The sequence below is a fragment of the Apteryx mantelli genome, chromosome 18, assembly GCF_036417845.1.
Source record: "Apteryx mantelli isolate bAptMan1 chromosome 18, bAptMan1.hap1, whole genome shotgun sequence".
NCBI classification, from domain to species: Eukaryota; Metazoa; Chordata; class Aves; order Apterygiformes; family Apterygidae; genus Apteryx; species Apteryx mantelli.
In genome coordinates, this window is record NC_089995.1 from 5422425 (window position 1) to 5446255 (window position 23831).

Below are 23831 nucleotides of genomic sequence, written 5' to 3' on the forward strand. Positions count from 1 at the left end.
AGCATCTCCTTTGGGTACTTAAAATGAGATGGGGATGAGTGTGGGCACTAGTCCCCAGCAAATGTCCCCGGCTGGGAAGCAGTGCACAAGCTTTCTCCAGCGAGCAGCCTCTACCAGGAGTAGGACTGATTAGTTCAGAGGGCAAGTGGCTCTTTTCTGTTGCACGTGGCAAGCAGTGTTTACACTAGCAGGTGCCCCTCAATGGGTATATAATAACACAGAAATGCAATAAAAGGGAAGATGAGTAAGCCGCGCTTTGCTGTTGCAGACTAAGGCATTTCAGGATTTAATTATACTACAGGTATATAAATTCCGGAAACATGTTAATGCTCCCGTGATTAAAATTATAGAGGGCCTAATTGAAAAAGCATAAACTGAATTGAAGAATTCCTAATTATAGTTTGCTTTGAGGTGTTAATTTCCTCCATAATGAATGCATAATTTCTTGGAGCTCAAAGAGGGGGCCGCTGCAGCAGCGTGTGGGCTGCAGATGGAACGAAGGGATTATCATAAACGGAGTCAGACAATTCCAAAGAGGAAACCTCTGCAGCCATGCTGCTATTTTGCCTCTCTATAATTTCAGTTCTCCTTGCACAGCGCTTTTCCAAAGCAAAAGGCAGAGCGAGGAGATGGTGAGAGATGTGCTTACTGTGCATAAGGAAGGGGAAATAGGACAGGTTTAATTAAAAGTAGTCGTGGTGTGAAAGTGGAAGGCGAGAGGCAGAGAAAGTATTTCTACTGGAAAGGTCAAACTGGAAAGCGGAAAGAGAAGAAGGCAATTCTGCCCTCCCTCGGTGCCCACCTTGGCAGGCTCCTTAGTAACTCCAGGAGCTGATGTTGATGCAGGTTGATTTTTTTTCTTCCCAAAGGGCATACTCTATACCTCATGTTTTCTCTTGCATCAAAAACATGCTTAGCCTTGAAAGGAGTTGACAAAGCACAGGATTACTGGGTACAACCTCCTGATCTGCCCCATTCCCAGCACAGTGGAAGTAAGAGCTGTTTATGAGCAATGACAGAGTAGACTGGATGCAGAGAAGATGCTGTGCCTTGCCCTCAGAATGTTTCTTCTCCCCTTTCTCCAGCCTCAATCACTTGTGTTTCTGGGCAGGAGATGTTGTAGGAAAAGAGCTATTGACCCACTCAAGACCTCTCCCTGGTGACAGAAGCATGATCACTTTGCACTTTCAGAAAACCGTGAGGTGCCCTGAGCAGGAGGAAAGAACCTGGCTGATATTCCTGCAGCCTCAGGTGCTCAAAATCTGTATTCTCTCTCAAGACAGCGCATCTTTCCCATTGAACATTGATGATATAACTGTGAGGAGAGTGTTATCTGACCATATTGGCCCTATCCAGGAATGAAGGTTCTTCTGAGGTTAGAAACAGAGCCGGTTCCCCCATATTTAAGTCTTGTGCTTTTTGTAGCCTTTTAGTTAAAAAAGTATTTTTCTAGTGTTCTCTTCTAAAAAAGACGGATTCTTGCGTATGGGCTTCCCCTCCACAATCTAGTAGCTATGGTTCTGTGAAGTGAAGAGGAAACATTAGAATACAAACTTAGATTGCTTCTACATGCAAATTGGCCTGCTTTAGTGGAAGCCAGTGGAAATAGCTAAATTTATCCTGATGGAGAATATATCCTAGTATACTCATGCCCTTGTCCAAGGCACCACTTTTGTGAAGGGCATGGCCGAACTCCTTGCAGCTCTGCTCTCTCCTGATCCTGCAGCTTGCTGAAGAATCACTTTAGCTCTTCTTGTCCTTGAAACTTTCCTTTGGTCTTAAAACAAACCTGTGACCACTGAGGATGACAACAAGACCTCGGTCAACGATGCCTGTTTAATGCTAAGCGACATTAACACAAAAGGTTTTTTTTTTCTTTTTCTTTTTGTAGATCAAACAGATGGCAGGTGGTTCAGGAGGGAAAAAACACCTCCAAAGCCACTAACATTAGCTCCTGTTCCTGTGAAAGCCATATCTGTCTGCACTCATTATCTTTAATCTGCCAGCGCAAAATAACATCGAACTGGAGAGATAGGGACTGGGCCTATTCCGCTGGGGAACAGCAGCTATTATGTCTAATCTGTGTTGCAAGCCAGGTCAGGCTTATGGAGATGGTTGAGATAATGGAGCGTAGAGCTTTGAAATGCCCTCTGGTTCTTTTTTTCCCCCCTTTTTTCTTTTTTCATTTCTAAGAAGATTAAACAGAGAGAATTTAAGACATTTAAAGGAATGATGCATATATAATGCAGGTAAATAGGAGCCGTGGTAGTGTTCAGATGGTGAGAGGATGTAAAGAAGGCAATACTGGGAGCACAGATAACACTTTCTGTTAGACCGAATCATAGAGCTGGAAAAAACAGGCTTTTAAGTACCCAAATCCCTCTTTTGGATGGCAAATACTGCCTCCCAATTCAGTTGATTTTTTTGGCAGCTTCTTACATTTTCTGGATGTTGCCACATTTCTGTTTGCTTTGCACAGACACTGCAGCGATTACTAGATTTTCTCAGAACTATATGGAGATGGTTGCATTTCTGGATTTCTTTAAATATCTGTCCTTCCTTGAGGCATGATCATTAGTCACTCTAACAAGTAGTAGTGAGTGAAACATGATGAGGCTGGGAGGATGGATTTGAGCATGTGTGTGTGTATATGTATACATGTGTGTGTTTGTGCATACATATACACACACACGCACATAGCTGTTTATTTATACTACTGCTATTCCAAAAGAGGCAGAAAATGCCTTGAAGGGGCCAAGCGGGTTATTTGTGCGGTTTCTCCACATGTACCACTTTCACTGGACTAGACACAGGCTTCCCTGGAGTGGTTTGCTCTAGATGGCATCAACTTGTCTGAGCTGGCCTGACAGAGAGCTTGCAAGGCCACGTGGCTGGAAGGCAGCTTGGAGCTTGCAAAACAGAAGACACATACATACATACCTACATACATATATATATAAAAAAATATATTGTGCTTGATCCAAACCCATCCTATAAAGCACAGAACATATAATATTCCTTCAGGCTTTAGAAGCTCAGCTTCCCCAGATGATCACACTTCACAGGGCAGATCTGAGATCCATTTCTAGGCATGAAGGGTCCAAAGCAGCTACCTTTATACCTTATTTACACCATGTTGTTAATGGTGTTTTAGGAACTTTAACAAGCAGCTCTGACTTTTGTCTGGTACGGTTTTAAGAAAGAGACCATCACTTGGCTTATTTTAACCTGAAATTTAGAAAGTTCTCCCTGAAGTAGCCACTGCTGGTGTTTTCCCCAGTTTATCAGGGAGCTGCTTTCATGGTGGTGAATGAGCGGATCATCAGCACACTATTCCAGATTGTGCTGGAGAGGACGTGTTGCCTGCTGGTGATATTGTCCGGCAGGAATATTGGACAAAAATACGGGGTTTGTTTCCATACAACTGATGCTGTGTGATATTGGACAAATCACTCCTCGTAGCTTCTCTGTGTGGCTGTTTACCCATCTGTGATATTGGGGTAATTATGGATTGTACCTTGTAGGTCTGTCAAAATGTGATAGAAATCTTAGACCTTGTAGGTTAATGTTATATTTAAAGCAAAGTTTCACTTCTCTTAAAAAAAAGAAAAAAAGAAAAGAAAGAAAAGAAAACTTTCTAATAGACTTTCCATTTTTTCAGTCAGTCATGGGAATTTTATAGGATGCTGCAGTGTGACTGCAAGGAACTTTCAGACAAAGTGTTCTGGCCAAAGATAGCATTAGACATAGTAATGCTGGCAGGATGCTTTTCTGGGTAAAGTTAAATACAAACTTTTTATTTATTTTTTTTTTTCCAAGTTTGACACAATGCACAATTCCTTAGGCCAGCTGTCCCCACAGGTGGCTCATCACATTTTGGGATAGCCACTGGGGACAACATCCCCTTTCTCTAGAGGGAACAGTCCCTGCACCGTGGGGTGGCACCAGTGGTGATGTCCTGCTTCTTCCTGAAGAAATGTTGAAGGGGAGATGGAAGGATTTTAGTCCGCTTCCCGTATCTGTGGCCGGGATAGGATCAGTCTTTAGACTTCCTTACATTTTCTAGTGCCCCTTTCAATTATCATAGAAGTTTAGCAAAGCTTGATATTTTAGAGATAAGAGGATGCCCGTAAGAAAACTGTGGTTCAAAATAGTATTGTCCAAATGTGAAATCACTACCCTTTATTTCACAGATTTCAGGGTAAAGCACGCCTCAGTAGGCCAGTGAATCTGGACGACTGAGTTGGAGACTGGAAGAAAATGTGAAGGGACTCTCTTATCAGCCTTCTGAATTAAATGGATCACATTAGTACTGGCAGATTTTTCATAGCAATGACAGTAATAACCATGTCTTCTTTCTGTGCAGTTTTTACAAATTTGGCTGAATTGGGGTATTTTCTTGGTATTCTTCAACCTCAGTGAATACAGTAGAAGAGCTGTTTGGTTTAAAAGAATGTTAAAAGAACCCAGAGAAATGAAGGAGCTGCTTCACAATGAGGGAGCTGGCGTGAATAACTTTGTAAAATGAGAGAGTATTTCCTTGGGTAACATCACTATTCGAAGCCTTATTTTTGTAAATGTCCTGCAAATGGGAAGAAGCTGATTTCTTTTGGTGATGTCACTGATGACAGCGCTGCCCCGTATTCAGCATGGGCTAGTTTTTGAATCTTTGAAATAGCCAAGCATATTCCAGAAGATGACACTGCAGAACAATCTTTCTTTTTTTTATATATTTTCTGCATAAAAATGTTTATTGAGGGCTAACCTTAATTCCAGCATATTGCATTCTGCGTGGCTCTGTTCCAAAGCTTTATGGGGGTTATGACAATCTTTAATTGAGTTTAAGTAGGTTTAAAATCGGTCCCTAAATAGAGAGAAAATTGCAGAACAGCGTGTTGGGTCCTGTATGTACATCTTTGGTGGCTGTGAAACTCAGTTCATTATGTTTTGTAGATTAGTTTCAGAACTTCTGATCAAAGGTGCTGCAGAAGGTAATAAGGGTGAAGGTTTAGGACATACAAAATAGCTCACTCACTTGGCAGGAATGTATTGCAGCCTGTTTGAACCCAGAAACCTTTATGAACCTAGAAACCATCTGCGGAGTCGCTTCTGAACGCTTGAACATTCAATTGCTGGATTGCAGGAGGAACCTGGTGTGGAAACGTCTCACCAGATCCAAAGCAGATCCAAAGGAGAGAGGTGCAGTAGACACAGTGGGCACTCCGAGTCTCCGCATTAGGCTTTATGACTGTTATACATTTAGTTCTTGCAAATTTTAATAGAAAAACGTTTATGTTCTATAAATCATTTTTAAAGTTTTGTTTGTTTTTACCATCCTAGCGCATTTATTACAAAATCCCTTCTATGGAAGTTTATGGGAGGGCTGGAGGCACACTGTAAGAAGCATCTCATCTTACTATTTAATTCTACATTTTTTTAAAGTAATCTCTGTAGAGTACCAATAAATTTTTATAGAATATTTTTTGCTTCCATCCCTATTATATTTCATCAGATCTTCCATGAGGAGAAAACATATGTGTTACCAGCTCACAGAAGGCATCCATTGCCTGGACCCCACAGTGTCCTCAGCACCTCTGTTGTTTTGCCTGGAATCTCTATGAGATCCACTTCTTGTGGGTGGTATTACTTTGGTTTTTATTGCCTAGGTGGCAGAAGTCAGGTGTTCAATTAGATACCTTTAAGAGACAGAAAATAAAGATGTTGCTGTTACTCTTCTGTCTCAGTCTGCGTCACTGAAATCAGCTTAGCCATAAAACAAGCATATGCACATTCAGCAGCTAATTTGAATTCTAAATTTGAGTACGAGACAACACATCAAACTCTCTCCCCTTCCAGTATCCTGGGAGATGGTCCCGTGTTGCCAGAATAAAGGCAGTGAACCTACATGGATATATACACATACATTGAAAGTGGTTCAACCAAATTTAACGGGGTCACAAGTTAAGTGGAAGAGCAGGGAGGGGGAAAAAAAACACAGTGTATCTGTAGCCTGGATTCTTTGATTTTTTCTGTCATCTTGAAAAGTGGGCGCTAAAAGAGAAGCTGGACTGTTTGAGATCCGAATTGCCGTGTTTCGGTAACATGCAGGGAGACTGATCTGCAGGTGCATTTGCAGTGAGCAGGCCTGGCATCTGGTGGCTGAACTTGCATCTGATTTTTGCCATTTGTTACAGCAGGGAATCAGCACTTGGTGTCTGGAGTTTCTTGGTGCTGCATGGTGGGGATAGGAATGCATATTCTCAGAATATTCCCGTGGTCTTAAGAGCATGCGTCTCCAATATTTTTGCACCCTGAAGAAGAGGAAAAAAGCTGAATTGGTTGTTTGCCCTTCTAATTAACATGCCTTTAACTTTCTGCACAGGCACTTGATGCCCGTCATTTATCTCTGGGCAGCGTTAACTCTTCTGCATTGGTTAGCTAGTGTTTGATTTGGGGTTTTGTGCTTTGGGACAGCATTTTCAGAAGTGTTGCATGCGTGAATGCCGCAGAACAGATGCAGCAAGGGAGATGCAGTGCCCAGCTCCGTGTTGGCTGCAGCTTTCCACATGCCTTCGGTCCGAGAGGGCACAACTATAAGGGCAGAGGAGCCCTGCACCTGCTTGCTTCATTGCCCTTCTCCTTCCTCTCTGAAATAAGATAACTAATAACAAGGAAACTGCTACCCCTTAATACCATCTTATTTCCTGAAGCCTGACAAACAGTTATCCTGAAGGTAATTTCAACCAGAAGTGAGAAGATCCTGTTCTCTAAGGGTGGGCTCCAAAACCTGCTCACAACAGGCTAGTCAAATCATGCACTGCAAGATCAGGCTCTGCTAATTGCCACTTATTTTTCTTCCCCAAGGGGAAAATATTATTGGAAATAATAAACATCTGATAATATATTGATGTATTAAATATTAAAATTAAATGGAAGTCTATTAAATCTTAAATGGATACGGTACATTCAAGAAATTCTAGACACCAAAATGGGTCAAGTGGGAATACTAAACTGCTGAAGGATTGTTTCTTTTAAGCTTTAATAAGTCAGGTAAGGAGATCAGCGGAAGGCCAGGAAGAAATTATATTCCTTTTCACAGCCTGTCATTATCAGGGATATAGTGCAGATTTCACCTTGTTGGGAAGTGTCATGTCAGGATGCCAAAGCGTGCCGATGAGCCTTCAGATGCACTACGGAAAGCTCTGACATAGCTTTCCCTCTCCACATTCATGCCCAACCTATACCCAAAACTTGAGTCTGGCCTAAATATGTGGCTGGATTTCTGGATAGTTGCTTCCTCAGCTCGTCCTCCCGTTGTGCTGCAAAATCAAGAGCATCCGGGAAGGAGAAGTCGGAGAGAGCTCAGGGATCTCTCGCTAGCAGGGACACAGGGCTGTGATTTGAAATGTTGATTATCCACACTTGTGCTTCCACACTGAATAGAGAACTCATAATTTATAAGATTACCTTGCAGATGATGATAAGAGCACATTTTCTTCCGCGGCAGACAACATTTATGCTGTGGCGACCATTACAGCTGGTGCTTTTATCAGTGATTTAGAATGGAGATGTCAAAAACTTTAAATAGCTTCTATTAAAGTAATGGGGTTTTATCTGTAGGACACCAGTGACATTTATCAAGGAGTCCAGTTTGGGCCTCCTTTGATACGAGCGTGCAGCTGCACAACGGGGCCGTGAGCGTCCCAGCCTTCTAGGAAGTCGGCCGTTGGACCAGCAGCCCCCCTTTGCGAATGCCCCGGGAGCTCCGTCTGGAGAGCACAGCTTCTCCGTGTTAGGAAACCGGCCCATCTTGGTGCTCCCGCCAGCAGCAAGGTGCTGCCTGCTTCGCCCGCCCGCGGCTGTGTCTGGCCGCCAGGATCATCGATGAGGCTACATGTTGGCACTGGCGTTGAAGCTATCAGTCTGCTGTGTCTTCTTTCCATTTGTTGGTACTGAGGTCACTACCTGGTATCACTAGCTTTAATGCGTTGCTTTTGTTGTCTCTCTTAATATAATTTCTGTGCATGCCATTGAAACTTTCTTTTATCCAGCTGGGCGTTTTCAGCTGGTGTATTGATTCCTGCTGTGCAAGCAGTGTTGGCTGGTGCTGGCTGCAAGCGGTAGCTTTGAAGCTGAGAGGAGGAGATCCCCAGGAGATCCTTGCTGCTGCCTACCTGGTAGCCAGAATAAAAGCTACTAAAATACTTGGGATCTCTCTTCTGTATTTCCCCCTGCGCCCTTTCTTTCCTTCCCTCTAGCACTTCTTTTTGGAAACGGACTCCTCTTTTCCTTAGTTGTAATCACACTGCTTCATACTTTCAAAAGGTTGACCCTGCTCAACGTTGGAGTGGAAATGTGTCTGCAGCTGAGGTGCTTTTGCAGGCTCATAGGGCCCGTCATATTCCCTGTGCCCAACCACAGGCTTTGGGGGTCATGATGCATCAAGAAAAGTTGTCTTCTGACAGAGTTGAATTGCGTTTACTCTTGAGAATTGTTGTAGTCATCCAGATGTTCTGGCCAAACTTTGGGGTGGGTAATTGTATGCTTGCTACTCAAAAATCTCACAAAAATTTCATTTTGGAGCAGGATCATTGCCTTTCTATCTATCCCAGTGAAGAGGCACACATTTATGAGAGTGTTAATGCTGGCAATAGTAGGTGTGGAAGCACTTACTGTGCCTAGCAATACTTGATGGTTTAAAGTGAAGAAGTTGATACCTGAAAATGACCTAAAGGCAGTTCAAGAACATCTTGCTCCCTGGTAAAAAGAAAACATGAGGAAAAAACATAACCTGAAAAATAAAGATATCGCAGGAAAAAAAAAAAAAGGAAGCGAGACTGTTAGAGTTTGTGTACTAGCTAGAAATGAACTGTGAATCCTGCTCTTTTGGGGGGACCGGGCAGACTGGACTCTGGATCAGAATATCAGAGGACAAGATGCAGAATAATCATTTGATGAGGCAACAATTTCCCAGAGTGATAAGCTTCAGGCCAGAATAATCTTTGTCAGTGGCCACTCTGTTGGCCCCTTGACCGCTACCTTTGAGCGGCACTTGACCACCACCAAATAAGTGAGATGCTAAGAAAGAAGGTAGGTGAGGAGTGAAGGTCACTGAGTCAAGCAGGTAAAGCAAAGAGATGCGTGTGCTGTAGCCGTCGCTGTGAGCTAGGACAGTGCCAGGCATAAAGGAAAGACGGCGAAGAAAGGCAAGCAGTCACCCATTCCGAGTTTCAGCAAGGAGTGCGTTCTTTAGAAAGAGGTAACAATGACAGCGCTGCCATCTCAGATGTTTGTTTCACAGGAAAGAGAGACCATACTCGAGCAGGACATTATAATAGAGTTTTAACTTGAACACAAACGGGACATCTATTACATTTCAGTTGAATGCTCATGAACTCATTGCGCTTCCAGAAGCACCTCGAGTTATTCCAAAAGAAGAAACATCAAAAATAACGAGTAAAATTTCCTGACATTAAAACGGTGAGTTATCCTCATGAAAGGAAGAGTATGAGTTCAAAGCTAAGCAGGAAAGCTGAAATGTGAAAGAGTACAAATAAAAGAGTATCTGCTATTGCATTAAGTATGTATCAAAGCTCTTGCTCATCGTAAAAAAGGATGCATATATTGGAGGAGCAGGTGATCAAAACAGTCCAGGAAGACTCTGAGAATGTCTTCAAAGATGATAACTTCTCTGAGTATGGAAAGAATTCATTTATCTATCTGGCAATTCATGTCCCTGGGAACATCCCCTTTCTTCTTAAAAGTATATGGGTCATTGCTTACAAGTGAGATACCAAAGAAATGAGGTTACCCTTGGGACACTATGGGGATGGGAAGATGGGAAGCAGGAACTCCTTGCTTCTGCGTAAGTTGGAAGAAGTTATATGTATATAAAAAGGAAATATCTTCTGCTGTCAACAAAGGGAGGCATTTGTGAGGGAATAAAACTGAAACCAAGCATTTTTTCATTTAGAAGGCATGTGGCCAATGCCCTTAGAAATGTCAGCAACAAGTCTGCGCATTGATTGAAAGGCTGCTGTTGTTTGTCCAGGTAGTTGCTGGGTTGTTGCTGTTCAGAGCTTGCACTTTCTTTGGAATTCATTGTAAATTTTTATTTGTTTTTGAGGATATGGAGTATACTAGTTATGCCATAGTGGGCATTTTGATCAGAATAAAACAGGAGAGAAACGTGACCAGGCCTTTGGCAGGTTTGGAAAGAGCAGGCACTGATTCCATGTCCTTGAACATTTATCTAGAAAAGAAGGGACTGTGAACTTTGTCCCTTCTCCTGAAGAAGGCTTCCTGTGAGTGGTGACCTATGTAATTTAGGTGAACAAACCTGCAACAGAGAATGAAGTTGTGCAAGTGGGCGTAGGATGCAAATCTTGAGATGTTTGGGGAATTAACTTGAGGGATTGAAGTGGCTCCGGTTCTGAGATACTGTCAAAGAAACATCATCATCCAAACTGTCTAAAAGGAGTGGGAATATATTTCCTATAAAGCACGGTGGTTAAAATGAGAGATCAGTTCAATCTGCAGTAACAAAACTGAATATTGGTATACTCAAATATAGAAGAAGGCTATCACTTTTTTTGTCCACAGGTATAAAAAGTCCTGCCTTCCTGAAAGCCTACCATTTGATAGAAAAAGGCCCACATACGTGTGGTATGTTCTGCCAGGTGTTCTCACAAATGCTCTTCCTGCACAAGCTCACCGAAAACCACCTTCTCACTTAAAACCCTGTGATTTGCAGGTGAATGCTGACTCGCGAGAAGTTTTGTGGTTGCAGATATTCTTTTCATCATTTGATAAATTTGTAGGAAAGGAAACTCCAAACGAAAATGCACGTTATTTTGCTTTTAACAAAATAAATAAAATCCATATTCTATTTCAAGCAATATTGATTATTGCCAGAGTGAAGGGTCAGAATAAGAATCTGTGGAGGGTCTCAGTAAACAGTGGCTGGAAAGGCAAACTACAAGTTTCCCTTGCCATACTGGGAGGAGCATTCAGGTTAGATGAGATTTTGTTTATAGATAATTCTGAAAATGTTGCTGGGAAACTTGTTAATCTTTTTAGAAATCAAAAAAAAAAGGAGAAGGTTTAAAAAATTCTATTAAAACTGCCAGTGAGCTGTAGGACTGAGGAAAGTTGTCAGATATGTTAATGGGATGTCTTTGAAGGCTACAGTCACTACATCTGGTGGGTGCGCCTCGCTGCATTGGCAAATGCTGGTAGCAGCCTGAATAAGGACACTTTCAGTACTGAGCAACTCATAAATTGATTGTATTTGTAAAGATATTTGCTTTCATGTCTAGCAGTAGAAGTCTCCCTTGCCAGTAGTTTGCCAAACGATTCACTGACCGCTTCCTTGTTAACAGTGAGTGCACCAGATGCCCACAGACGTAAAATAATAATTAATTCAAAAACATGACCTAGTTTTTTTATACTGCTGCTTGTTTAAGCTGCCATGGCTTTGCTTCCCCCAGAAGCATCAATGAGCCGTTGCAATGCTAGAAATTCTTCTAACCAATCTTTCTGCAACAAGGAGCGGGTGCAAGCAGGGAGAATGATACGCTGCTGGAGGTTTGCTATCCGTTAATCGATCTCCCCGGTCTAACTAAACCAAAGACCAGCCTTGCACAGGCAGGTGAGGGCAGCGTATGTGAATGCCCTGCCAAAAAGTGAAATGACTGCAGTGGTGTCTATCTTTGTCAGATGGGTAAGTGGTGATGCGCAGGCAGTATATCTGCCTCAGCTGTAGCAGCCCTGAACTTAAAGGCTTTTTAACTGTCTGAGAAACATAGCAAAGTGCATGTGGGTGCCTTGCAACCTTCTTGAACCTGAAAAGGTAAGCTACAAATAGCAAGAATCACCATTATATATCATGGAGGCCCAAAACTTAGCAGGATTGCGAGAGGATTAACGTTTCATACAGCTGGAAAGAGTATGAAGAGTTGTTGTTTGCTGAAACAAAAGTGAATTGGAAGAGAGAAAAAAGGCAGCTGCTCAGTATATAAGTCAACCTTTTAGTATTAGAGGTTAGGAGGAGATATGCCATCAGAATTAGTGTTAGAGAACTCTTTATCCCAGGATATGACCCAAAAGTGATGTGAGAAGGAGCTGTTCTTGGAAGCTATAAGATCTTTTTTGTATTTTGAAACTGGTTCTTGTTTGTTCTTGTCCTTGTCCCTGAAACTGTTTCAAAAGGGATCTGACACCGTTGCCAGCTATTGATGCCTTCCTCTACCGCAATCACCTTCTGGCCTGAGTGAACAATTCATAATTTGGTAGCTAAAAGAGAAAGCAATCGCTTTCCTATCTTCACTAAATTAAAAATTCATTATAGGTTGGATATTTTATTCGATACCTCCTTTTCCCAAAGCGTGCCATCATTGAAATCTATTTGGACTTTCACAAAGGTGTATCTTGACTAACTCAACTGAATCAACAGAGTAAGGGATCAACGTCTTGCCCACATAGTATCACTCAGTTGTCACTGCTACTGCAGTGCTCCGGGAACGGTATTTGCTGTGATGCCCTGGAAGTGTTTTTATTACTTTGCCTTTTGCTTTTGTCTTTGGAAAGTTTCTTGATGTTTAAGGCTCTTGAGATTCTGACCTTATCTTTCTCTCTACCTCCTCTCCCTCCTAGTGTCTATCAACTCGTCGTCAAGGAGGAGAAGCCGCAGAAAGCACGGAGAGCTGCAGACATCGTTGAGTGCTTCTCCATTCCAGTGAGCTACAAGAACGCTTCCAGCCTGGACTCGCCCCACTACTTTGCAGCCGAGCTGAAGCCTGTCAACCTGCCTGTCACGCAGCCGTTCACGGTGGGCGACAACAAAACCTACAACGGCTACTGGAATGCTCCCCTTTCGCCCCTGAAAAGCTACAGCATATACTTCCAGGCTCTTAGCAAAGCGAATGGAGTAAGTGCAGAGAAAATTAAGCTGGATCTGTACATCTGACCACCTCTGTCTGTCCTCCCCACCTTTCTCTTTCCATCTCCATCAGATGCCAGTTTATCTCCTCCTCATTATTACCCTCTTGCAGAAATTTGGTGAAAATTAAGCATGCCACTACTTGTCCTTCACTCAAGTCTCTCCCTGATACTTAGATCCAATGAGAAACCCAGGGAGGGGCCAGATGATGTAAAGGCACATGTTGGGTTACTGGCATGTTGTTTACAAAGTAGATTGCTTAGAATTTGCTTCTTTATTCTGCTACTTTTCCTTGCAGTTGCATTAAAATCGGAGTAGAAACTATTGTCCTTTTAAAAGACAGAGCTGCTACATCCTGGCAGTCACCAATTCCAGTGCTTGTCATTTTGGAGGAGACATTATGAGATGAGAACTGCCCAAACGCTATGAAGTTGGTTTACCTTCCAGCTTGCATTTGGTCACATCATAATTTACCGATTATGGTTGGGATATTCAGTTTGAGCAAAGTGCAAGTTAGGCTATAGAGGGGACAATGTGCATATCTTTCTTGCTCCTTTTGGGTATCCTGGACTATATTTTTATAAATATTTTCTCTGTGCTACTAAGTTTAAAATAGAGACAGAAAACTTAGTCTGCCCATTCGCAGATTCAGATGACATACATGTCATGCCCTGACAGATCCAGTCATAGGAAAAGTGAAGACCTCTTCCCTCTTCCATTTTTTCTTTCCAACCTAAAATTGTGTGTGACATTCTTTTAACTTGGCCATTGCAGTCCTGTTCAGCTAACAGTGAACAGGCGAGATCCAGCCTGAGCAGTGATTCACCTTACTCCCTCCCTTACCTTTGACTCCCCTAATTGTTTTTCATTATCATATAACGTGATACGATTTGACATTCAGGCCTCATGAAAAATCTTAGAGCATTAATACGCAGTCAAGAGGTTGGGCAGTTGTGTGTATTCTTAGCACCTTTGCCAGTGCTTTCATGAATCCAACTTTTACTTGGCTAAATTCTTCAAGACATCACCTCTGAAAGAGCAAAATTAGAAAAATCAGTCAAAGGTAAAAGGCATTGTAGACGTTGGTCTCCGCTTGGAATGGAGTCTTCTACACCCAAAAGACATCACAGTACACGACAGGGGACTGCACGTTGTTTAGCAGGCTAGCAATGCCAATGAATGTCCACAACGTATCTTACCGGCTTAGTGCCTCCATTCATCACCGTTCTCCTGCAGAGTATCTGCTGTGTGGCTAACAAACACAAATCTCCTCAGTACGGTGCTGTTTTTCACCTTAGTTCCTGTGCTAGTCGATACAGACTCCTTCCAGCGCTACTCAGTTAATTCAATTTTAGATTTGCCTTTATAAGGTAAATTGTGAAATATATGTATATGTCTCTCTGTGTCTAGTTAATTCCCCCTCGTGTGCTAGTTAGTTGCTACTGAATGGATCCCCAGGGAAGGAAAAACTTTATTTGCTCAAGTACAATATAGTGTGCCGTAAATAAGTAATATAAATGGAATTGCAGGCTCCAGCTGGCATTCTGGATTAAGGCAGCATTAATGTGTGGTTCCTGCTTTTTCTGGACCTCTGTAGCTGGCAAGTTGCATCGTACTCTGTATATACAATGTCACAGGGACTCGGAAAGGTCTGACCTTGGCTGTTTTAATAGGATCATAGACTGAAAAGGACCACTTGAGACACTGAAATTGGACACCTGCAGTCACTGACATTATACACAGCACATCCGGAGGGTCAACCGAACACCTGTTCCCCGTGTTCTGGAAACAAAACTTGCTTTGCAAATACTTACAAACAATTTCAGACCAATTAGTAAAAGCATATAAGGCAGTTAGACTGTATTGTGGGAGAGGTCCAGGTCGTTGCCAACGTCCAGAGACCCTGCAGTAGCAGAGAACTCATATAAATTCCCAGATTACCACTGGATATGGACTATGCTCCATCTGCTACAGATAAAGGCAAACCGCACATGAGAAACCTAGCAGTCCCTGCCAGTCTGAGCTGGAAAAATTGTGGTTTTGCATCAACTGGACTATTCCATAATTTTCAATTACAAGCAGAAATACGGGAATTTTTTGCTTACAGAATCTGGACTTGCAAGCGTAAATAATCCAAAGAGCCTGCATGCAACAATATGCAGTTTGTGAGTACAGGTAAAAGAAATACCCTGCCAGGCGAAACAAATTCCTATTTGAGCAAGCAGTTGCCTCTTGTGTTAATAATTTGTGTAGGTGCAGCATATGCTTATGTATCCTTAAAGTGCAGTTTAGCTGATAAGTGCAGGAAAAAACATAGAGAAAATATAACAGGATACCATCTGCTGGGTGCAGGTCCAAGAGTGGAATTTGGCTCTTCAGCTGAATAACCATGATACTTTTTGTTTCATGATGAAATCCTTAAGTCCTGCATTTCAAACATTAGGGTCTGATTTGCATCCAGTCTTTTACAGCTGTAAATAATGAGTTTTGCTTTGTTCCCAGAATTGTTTGCAGGTATAATTTGTATTTAGAGCTCTGGGGAGACACTCGGATCTACAAATTGAGCAGTTTTGACTGTGGTCCTCATAGAGCCTGCAAACACGGCTGCAGTGTGGCGTTTCCGATAATGCATGTCTGCAGAAATTCTGAAACACTACCATTTAGCAGGATTAAAATACAACCTTGTGTTCCCTTGCACATTAAAACCTTTTTAATAGACTATTGCCACTCCTATTTTAACTAGGCTATTCTGCAGTTGCATTAATCATTGGCAGGTTTGGAAAGATGAAGCTTCTTTCCACGCCTGGAACCTGCAATGAGAAACCTTCGTGCAGTGAACCATAACACCTTCCTTTGGAAATGTAGGACTCCAGAGTGGGGGGGTTGATTTGAAGAACCGTTCTGTGTTTGGTCAAAAAGCTTGATGAAGAGGAGGTGGCTGTGGTTTAGGAGTTTCCGCATTGTTTCGGCGCCTCTGTACGCGGAGGGTTGTGCTCATTTGGCGTTCTTGTCTGCTCTGTAACCATTAGCCGTGATTGTTGCATTGAAAGGAACATAATTAACAGCTGGGTGCAGAACAAGTGTGGCAAATTGCTGCAAAACCAGATTGCGAGCTTCCCTGCCTTCTCGCGGCAACGCTGTGTTTGTTGTTTGCGAGTCTGAATAAGATAGCTGTCGCTCGCTGAATCCTTTTCTCTGGACCGTCGCGTGAAATCTGGTCAACGTGGTGTTGCTTCCAGAGACGGGTCTAAATAGCACGTGTGCGCGGCAGCATCGTTCTCAGCTCTGTTGTGCAAAACCCTTCCAAATCGTGTGCCTCTCCCTCCTAGGGATTGTCGAAAGCCAGATGCTGAACAGAAATGTGTCAAGAGTTTGAAGTAAGAGGGGGGAGAAAATTAAACAGGAAAAAAGAGAAGGAAACAGAAGCTGCAGGTTTTGTGTGGGTGAGAAGCACAATTAGAGACTGTTTATTTGTTAGAAGGAGGTGGTACGAGACGTGACACAAAAAGCAGCATAGGCAATGGCTTCTGTAGGTGCTCTGGCAAAATCTCCGTGCGTGCCGCCACCATTTGGGTAATTACCTGGGATTTGCCATTTCTCCCGGTGCCACCGGCAATGTCGGCTGTCTGACACAGCGGGAAGTTTCCCCTGTCCGAAAACCCTCCCTGTGCTCAGCCCCTTCCCAGCACCAGTCCTTGCAATGTCCTTCTCCTTCTGAAAGCTGAGCCTGGTGCAAGATGACAACATCAAGTTACTCCTCACCCGCTCTTGTCGTTGTACTGGCTTAATAATCAAAGTTAAATGTTGCAGGTTTTATTGCTCCCAAGTTCTTTCTCTGGGTCATCGTAGGTGCCAGTCTCTGGTTAGTGATCCAGCAAACACATTCAGCCGGGGAAGATTCTTCAGTTGCTGTGAAACCTGCCTGAATTTTAAGTAGCCCAGAAACCAGAGCTTCCTAGAAATCCTTCCTGCAGTTGTTGAATTTTACTCCTCTGAGTTAAAATGAAATCTGCAGCAGCGCAGTTGCAATCAATAATTCTTGGCCGTTTTTCCTCTAAGTGGGAAATGAGGCAGGAGCCTTCGTAGCGCAGCTGGAGATGATGTGGAAGGTGCCGCCAGCTGTTTCTGCAGCCTGGTGGTCCAACAGGTGAGTGATGTTTTCAGGCCAGCAGCGTGCAAGTAGCACCACAGTAATCAATGGGAATATTATTTTTGAAGGAATGATAGACTCTCCAGAGTTTCTCATTGATTTTTTTTTTCTCTCTAATGACTTGTACTACATGCACAATTGTGCAGTTCATTATTAGCAGGGGACTTCAGGCTGGATTTCTAGACGCCGACAGGTCTCATCACAATACAGAACATCCTTCTAGGAGATTTTGGAGGTATGGTTAGAGCTGCCAGCGTTTAAGGTGAGATTCATCCCTGTGGGAGATGGCCCACAGAAAGCTGGCGGGGTGCTTTAATTCAGCATGAGCCCCGTTCTGAGAACTTGAGTAGTACCTAGGTACATTGCTTCTGCAAACAGTTAAAGAGCTTTGAGGAGCTCTGTATTCATCAGGTTTTCAGATGTACAGTTTTGTCCACTGATGCTTATTCTTCTAAGCTACATGTTGGAGCTTCTGGGGCAACAGTACAGCAGTTCTGGAAACACTGTGCTCTTTGTAAGCCCTTGTTCGCACATCTGGCTGGCCATCCTGGGCCAGAATGTGTGGGCCTGAGTGTGTTCATGATGGTTCTATTATTCACTTAAATAATACCCTCTCGTTTAACTTCAGGGTTTGGGAGGTTGGGAGATGTGAGTAATAAATGATTAACTATATATCATTCAAGTAACTTTTTATTTTAGATAATAAAATAAAAGCCCACAACACTAAGACACCAAAAATAGCTGGTATTGGAAAGGCGTTATAAAGGTTTGGCTTAGTCCTCTTGGAGAATTAGCAGTTTTCTTAAACTGGCAATAGAAATTATAGGGGAGCCCACGGATCCTGCAAAGCCACGCGCATGATTAATTTTAAACACAGCAAACAGTTGCCTTCAGTGAGATAGCAAAGACGTGGCCTAGAGCTCCCCCAAATTTGGGCAAAATTTGCTAAGAACCGAAAAAATAATTCCTTAGGGCGCTCGGCTAATGGGGCCGTGGTTCGGCTCCTATGGGAAACAGGTTGCCTACAAGCACGTTCAGCATAGCTCTGGGGCACAGGGTACTAAAGGTGATGTTTGAAGCCAAGCAGGAGATTGGTAATTCCTTGTCTGCATCATCGGGGCAGCAGCAAAAGTGCAAATTGCCTGTGCCCAGTTTGAGCTCCTTGATGAAACTGCCCGTTGCGGGACAGCCTTGAAGAGCAAGCACAGGGACCGTGGTCCTCGCCCTGCTGCTGCTGCCGTGCTCTTGGGACGGCGAACGCGCCGCTTCGCTAACGCAGCTGCGTGATAATGGTAAAGGAAGGAAGAAAATTGTGGGTGCGAAAACAGATGGATGGAAGAGCCTGCTTGTTTTATTGTTCATCGTCTGGAAGCAGCAAGCTGTCATTTTAAAAGAGGAAAGAAAAAAATCATTCGCCCTTTTGGGTTGTGAAGATGCAGCTGTCACATAAACATATGTCCTGCTGCCCTCGTAGCCCCTTTCTGCGGAAAATTGTTTCCATCCAAACACTACAGCGATGGAGGCAGAACTTGTCAGCATCCAGCGCACTTCAGTGAAACGTGCTTTTAGGAACCTAAATGAGTAGTAGGTAGGATCAGCTCCCTTTCTTTGGAAGGAAGCAAACTATATTCAGAGAATGCTAGAACATCACAGTTGAAATGGTAGAAGATTCAGATGTCCACGCTCCAGGAGGAGCCCGTCAGGGTACGTCACAACCATGGGGTGCGCAGGGGAGCTGGGTCCAGCGACCCAACTCCCATAACCACGTGCACGTCGGCAAAGGAAAGTCTGATCAAGAGCTGTAGCATGGGTCACGCAGATGGAAACCGCAATGTTGTCGTGCTCCTGGGGTTCGGGATAAAATATACCTATATTGTTCTGTTACTGCCTGAATACGAAGTGTCTGTGGTACCATAACCTGGCCATGCTGTACGGCCAAAGTAGCAGTGGGCCTGGGATCTCAATTTGAGTAAATCCTGTGACTAGCCGTAATACAAAACTGGTATCTTATCCTAAATATGTAAGCTCTTGGGTAACACCGTGAAGATTGTTGCAGATATAAGGCCTCTTAAATCTTCTGTGGCCTCATGAAATGACCCACTTGAAAGAACATGCAGGGACAATCAGGGGACTGAAATCTGGGGATAGTACTTTTGTTTTTCTAAAACTTTTTTTTAATCCCTTTATTTCACGATTTTTCTTACAATTGCCTTAAGCCACCTGGATGGATATTTGAGAATTAACTATATTATTTGTTCCTGTTCTACTGTTGCCTAAACAGAAGCATCTTATTTTACCGTGAACAAGTAAACACTCTGCCTGAATCAAGACTAGTATTTTTCAGAAAACAGGTGTGGTTGTCTGATAATCATTTTACTGTTTGGAGGGGAAAAAATCTGTATTTATTTATTCTGTTTGTTGGCAGAAAAGTACAGGCAAACTCAAACAAAGATGCAGTAAATATGAAAAAAAAAATTGTTTATGAGACGTCAAAGAGAGAAGCACTGGGTTGATCAATGAGACGATCAATGGAAATCAAAGGAATAATCAGCCCTAATGAGGAATATGGACTGAGCTCCCTTCTTTAGGCTTTAGCATCCCCAGTAGCTGTACGTCCGGTGTCCTTTCAAGTTGCTTTCAAGTTCTTCTTCTCAGAAGATGCAATGTGAACTGAAGGCCTGAGGACTTGTTCCTCAAGCGATGGATTGCTCTTCCTTTTGGCAATACCCGATCACTGTCTTTTGCTAAGGATGACTGTCTGTGCTAAATGCAGCAATTAGGAGATGTAAATGCAAACAGAGCGCACTGTATCCTGTCTTCTCAAATTACCCTGTGGGAGGGTAATGTGCAGGAATATGTACATGCTCAAATGAGATCAGTTACAGCTTCATTAACAAGATTCCATTTTTTGTTTTCTCACCTATTCTTTTCTCGGCATTGACTAATTTCTCCAGCTTTCTGTTGCACTTTGGAGCTAGTACGAAGCAGTAGCTACCAAAAAGAAAAAAATTTCCGTGACAAAATCCGTGCAAGTCCCCAGCTACTTTTGGACTGCAAAAATGCTATCTTGATATTCAAGGTTTATTTTTCATTGCTGATTTTCTGGGTCACCTTTCCTTAGATTATAAACTACATCAGGATTGGTTGTTATTATTATTTCCATCGTTACATGCTGAGGCCAGGCTCTGAAAGTAAAGCTGTGTTCTTCCCGCTTCATATATCATCACTGGTAATAAAGATTTGGGATTTCTGGACTAGCTGGCAATTGGAGCTGCTTTTGCGGGAGGCAGAAGGCAGCGCAGAGCTCCGTCGGGCAGCTTGGTTGACTTGCCGGCGCTGACAGTTGTACAAGCTGTGCAGAGGGGTCGTTTCTGCGGGATGAAAGGAGTCAGTGCACAAAGAGATATGGCTCTGGTTTACTGGGACAAACGGCACTTTGGTCGCATGCTGAGGACAGTGTGCCTGGGTAGGGCTGGCTGTGATGGACACCATGTGTCCAGTGATCCAGGAGCTCCTTAAGAGTGTTTCAAGGCAAGGTGAGAAGGAGAGGTTGTCCTTCTGAATACCCTTTTCTTTCCGGAATACACATGGGGTTGCTTTTATCCAACCAGCACGGCCAATTTGTACCTTGAGGAGCACGTGGAGAGGGATCAGAAGGATTCGCTATCGTACGTCCCAGAGCATGGATCCCATGGATCCTGCTGTCCTTCCTGCATGCAACCGCGTGCAAGGAGGGAGGCGCGGTGCGGCCATGCGTTTCTGCTGGGGCCAAGGAGGCTCTGCCCCAGGTGCAACAGATTGTCTCCAAGAGCAAATCCAGCCTTTTACCATGTTCCTATTATTGCTGGAGGGTGGAATGAGCTGCTGCTCAGCAGTGCATCTGCCAGGCTGTTGTTTCCAGAGCACACGCCGCATCCATATTAATGTAGCATTGTTACATGCAGTAATTTATGCAGTATTCATTACACCTGAGACACGTACAAGAGCGTGTAAAGACATAAAGTGCTCAGAAACCCCTGCAGCAGATTACTGACTGACAAAGTCACTTTTCTAACTGAAGCAACGCATTAGGATTTGGATGGCGATCATGTATAGAGCAGAAGTAATCCGTGCCAATAATGGCTGCAGAATGAGGACTTTGGGATACCAGAAAGGATGTGTTTTCAATGGAGATGGCCTGAGAAGACTGCCGAATTTGGGGGTTTTTAGTTAAGCCAAATACAACAATGTTGTTCACATCCAAATTACTGTTTATGCAGATCTGTGGACTCTGAGGTGGATGGAACAAAGGTGTTGGGTTTTTTCCCAGCTCCGTGATGAAAAACCTGCGGTGGTTTGGGTCGTGTTTGAATAGCGTGTTTGGCAGGGCTAGCCGTACGACATGCTGCTTTGCTTCCCATACATTTCAGATAGCTGCAGTATTCAAATGACTGCTTAGGTGTCTCTGTGCCATGTGTTTAAATAAATACCCAATTTGCAAAATTTGTAGTAATGGTGCATGAAAATTAGATGTGCAGTTGCATGTACTTTTGACCCAAGGCTTCTCTGCATATTACAGATCAGGTCATTTAACTGGTAATTCCTGTTAGTTAATCAACCCGTTATGTGGGACCCATCACTCACACATCTAGTGTGGAAAAACATATTGTCATTCTAATTTCCAGCAGTTAGCAAAGCAGCTGTGTGCAGGTCCATTAGTATGGAGTGTCTTATGGAAGTGTTGGAGGTGTTTTCAGAAATGAAGTGTAAGAAAAATGCTAATTTTATTTTAGTGCTTGTTTTTAAGGGATGTGTGTTTATTGCAGATGGGCAAATTACACACCTTGATGTTTTCCTATCCTTTTATATTTTTCAGGAAACAAAAATCAACTGTGTCCGGCTGGCAACCAAAGGTATGTGAGTCTCCTTTTCCTGTAAAGCACGAGGCCAGTAATGTAAAAGCTACAGTGGTGACACAACTTGATTACATTTACTATTCAAAGGACAAGTCTCCTTTTCAAAGGGCAAGCCTCTGTTTGTTTGTTTGTTTGTTTTTAAGGAGTTTTTAAAGATGGTAAAGGCAGAACAGCAATTTCCAGAACCCCTTTACTGGATATGTGGACTCTGTTATTTCTTAAGACAGGGTATCCCTCTCTCTCTGTGGTTCCTCCTTTCCCATATTCTGTCTTCAGCTTTCCTGTGCTGACGGCTGTCCTTGCTGTTGGCAGAATGTGACTGAAAACGCTTCCTATTAACTTCATTCTCTCTGCAACTGTCTGAAGTAGATAAGTAAGAGATCTCCCGTAAGCCTGACTTTCAATGGATTTTGAAAACCCTAACCTTGAACGCAGCAGGGCACAAGTCTTCTATCTCACCATTTTCTTGGTTTAATTCAGCAAACTGGTTGAATTATAAGATAAATAAGAAAAACAAAATTTCTCCTTTTCGTTGGGGGAAGTTCAGGGTAGACCACGCATTAGCGCTGAGCAAGCCCGATATAAACGATTTGGCGGTATATTGTTAAGATGCAGTGCTCTGACCCCCAGGTCTGCTTCACAAGGTGTAGCTCTTGAGGGACCAGTGATAACAATGTCTTGGTTACTTTCTGGATTTTAGAGTTGCTTTTAACAACTCTCCTAAGGACTTCAGCATCACCCCAGGGGCTACTTTGCCAGCAAAGGTGTCGGTAAAGCAATTTACTCGTGACACAAACAGAGGAGTAGCTGCAAAAAGACTTCCTCAACACATATCTAGTTTCAAAATGAGCTGTAAGGAAATGATAGGTAATTGCCGTGGGCCGTGTTACAGGTAGATTTCCGTTTTCAAAACTCGAGGCTGCATCTTGTGTTTTTGCTGCTTTATTTTAACATGGAATATCTCCATTACTGCCTGTGGAGTCTTTCCAGAGCTGAATAAAATTGGCAGGAATCCATGACCCTCTTTTGTGAAGAGGCACCGTCCCGTTCTTTTCCATCCTTTCACTCCTTTCTCTCTTGTAGCAGTAACAGAAGCTAATTACTTTTAGGTGTTTTCTTCTGACTGATTCTGCTTCTGCACTTAGAGAGGAGTTGGGAGGCATCAAAGAAGTCCCAGCTAGCCGTTGTCTGGCAGCAGCAGAGGTCTTTTTCCTTGCCGTGAGACATCCCTGGATGTGTTACGCGCAGTGCTGTACACTGGGACAGCATTGCATGGAGTCACCACCTGGGTGACTCTAATCACCGCTTAGACCTGATACTGGGAACTGCTGGTGCTGTAAGCAGTTGTGTCACCACTGAAAGCCGAGGAGGATGAGCTGTTTCTGCCCTGTTTCCTTTCTGTCTGTGGCTGTGGTGGTCCTCATAAGCTCTTGTTGCTTTTCTCTTTAAAAAAAATCCTCATAAAATCTTCATTTAATTCATATCTCCAGGTTAGAAACATTTTGTTTGTCTCAATCTCCTCTCCTTCCCCCTCAGTTTTTCCAATCTATGAGTGATATCACCATTGCAGATAACCTAATTTTGGCTTTCTGGTGGTAGAAAGAGAAAGAGTAGGCTTGGATAGAACAAGTCTGGGTGAAATGAGCCTCCCAAGGGTTTCCCAGAATGTAGCTGCAGGTCATGATCTCTTCATGAGATCAGAGAAACTGGATTCATACATTTTTGGAAACCTGTAGTTTCTTCCATTTCAGTGATTCCTGTTTTTGGAGTTGGTAGAAGAATGCTGTCATGCTAACAGAAAAGATACTTATTCTATGACTATTGTTCAGATTTAAAAAAATCCAAA

The 23831-nt window shown here is 43.1% G+C and overlaps 1 protein-coding gene across 1 annotated transcript in view; it reads left to right on the plus strand.

Moving 5' to 3' along the window:
- The window catches only part of PTPRT (protein tyrosine phosphatase receptor type T), a 342887-nt gene that overhangs the window by 236254 nt on the left and 82802 nt on the right, over positions 1–23831 (plus strand). Inside the window, exons 11-12 of the mRNA XM_067307983.1 lie at positions 12655–12928; positions 21946–21982. Of these exons, the coding sequence (XP_067164084.1) occupies positions 12655–12928; positions 21946–21982 (311 nt within the window). The remainder of the gene's footprint in view (positions 1–12654; positions 12929–21945; positions 21983–23831) is intronic.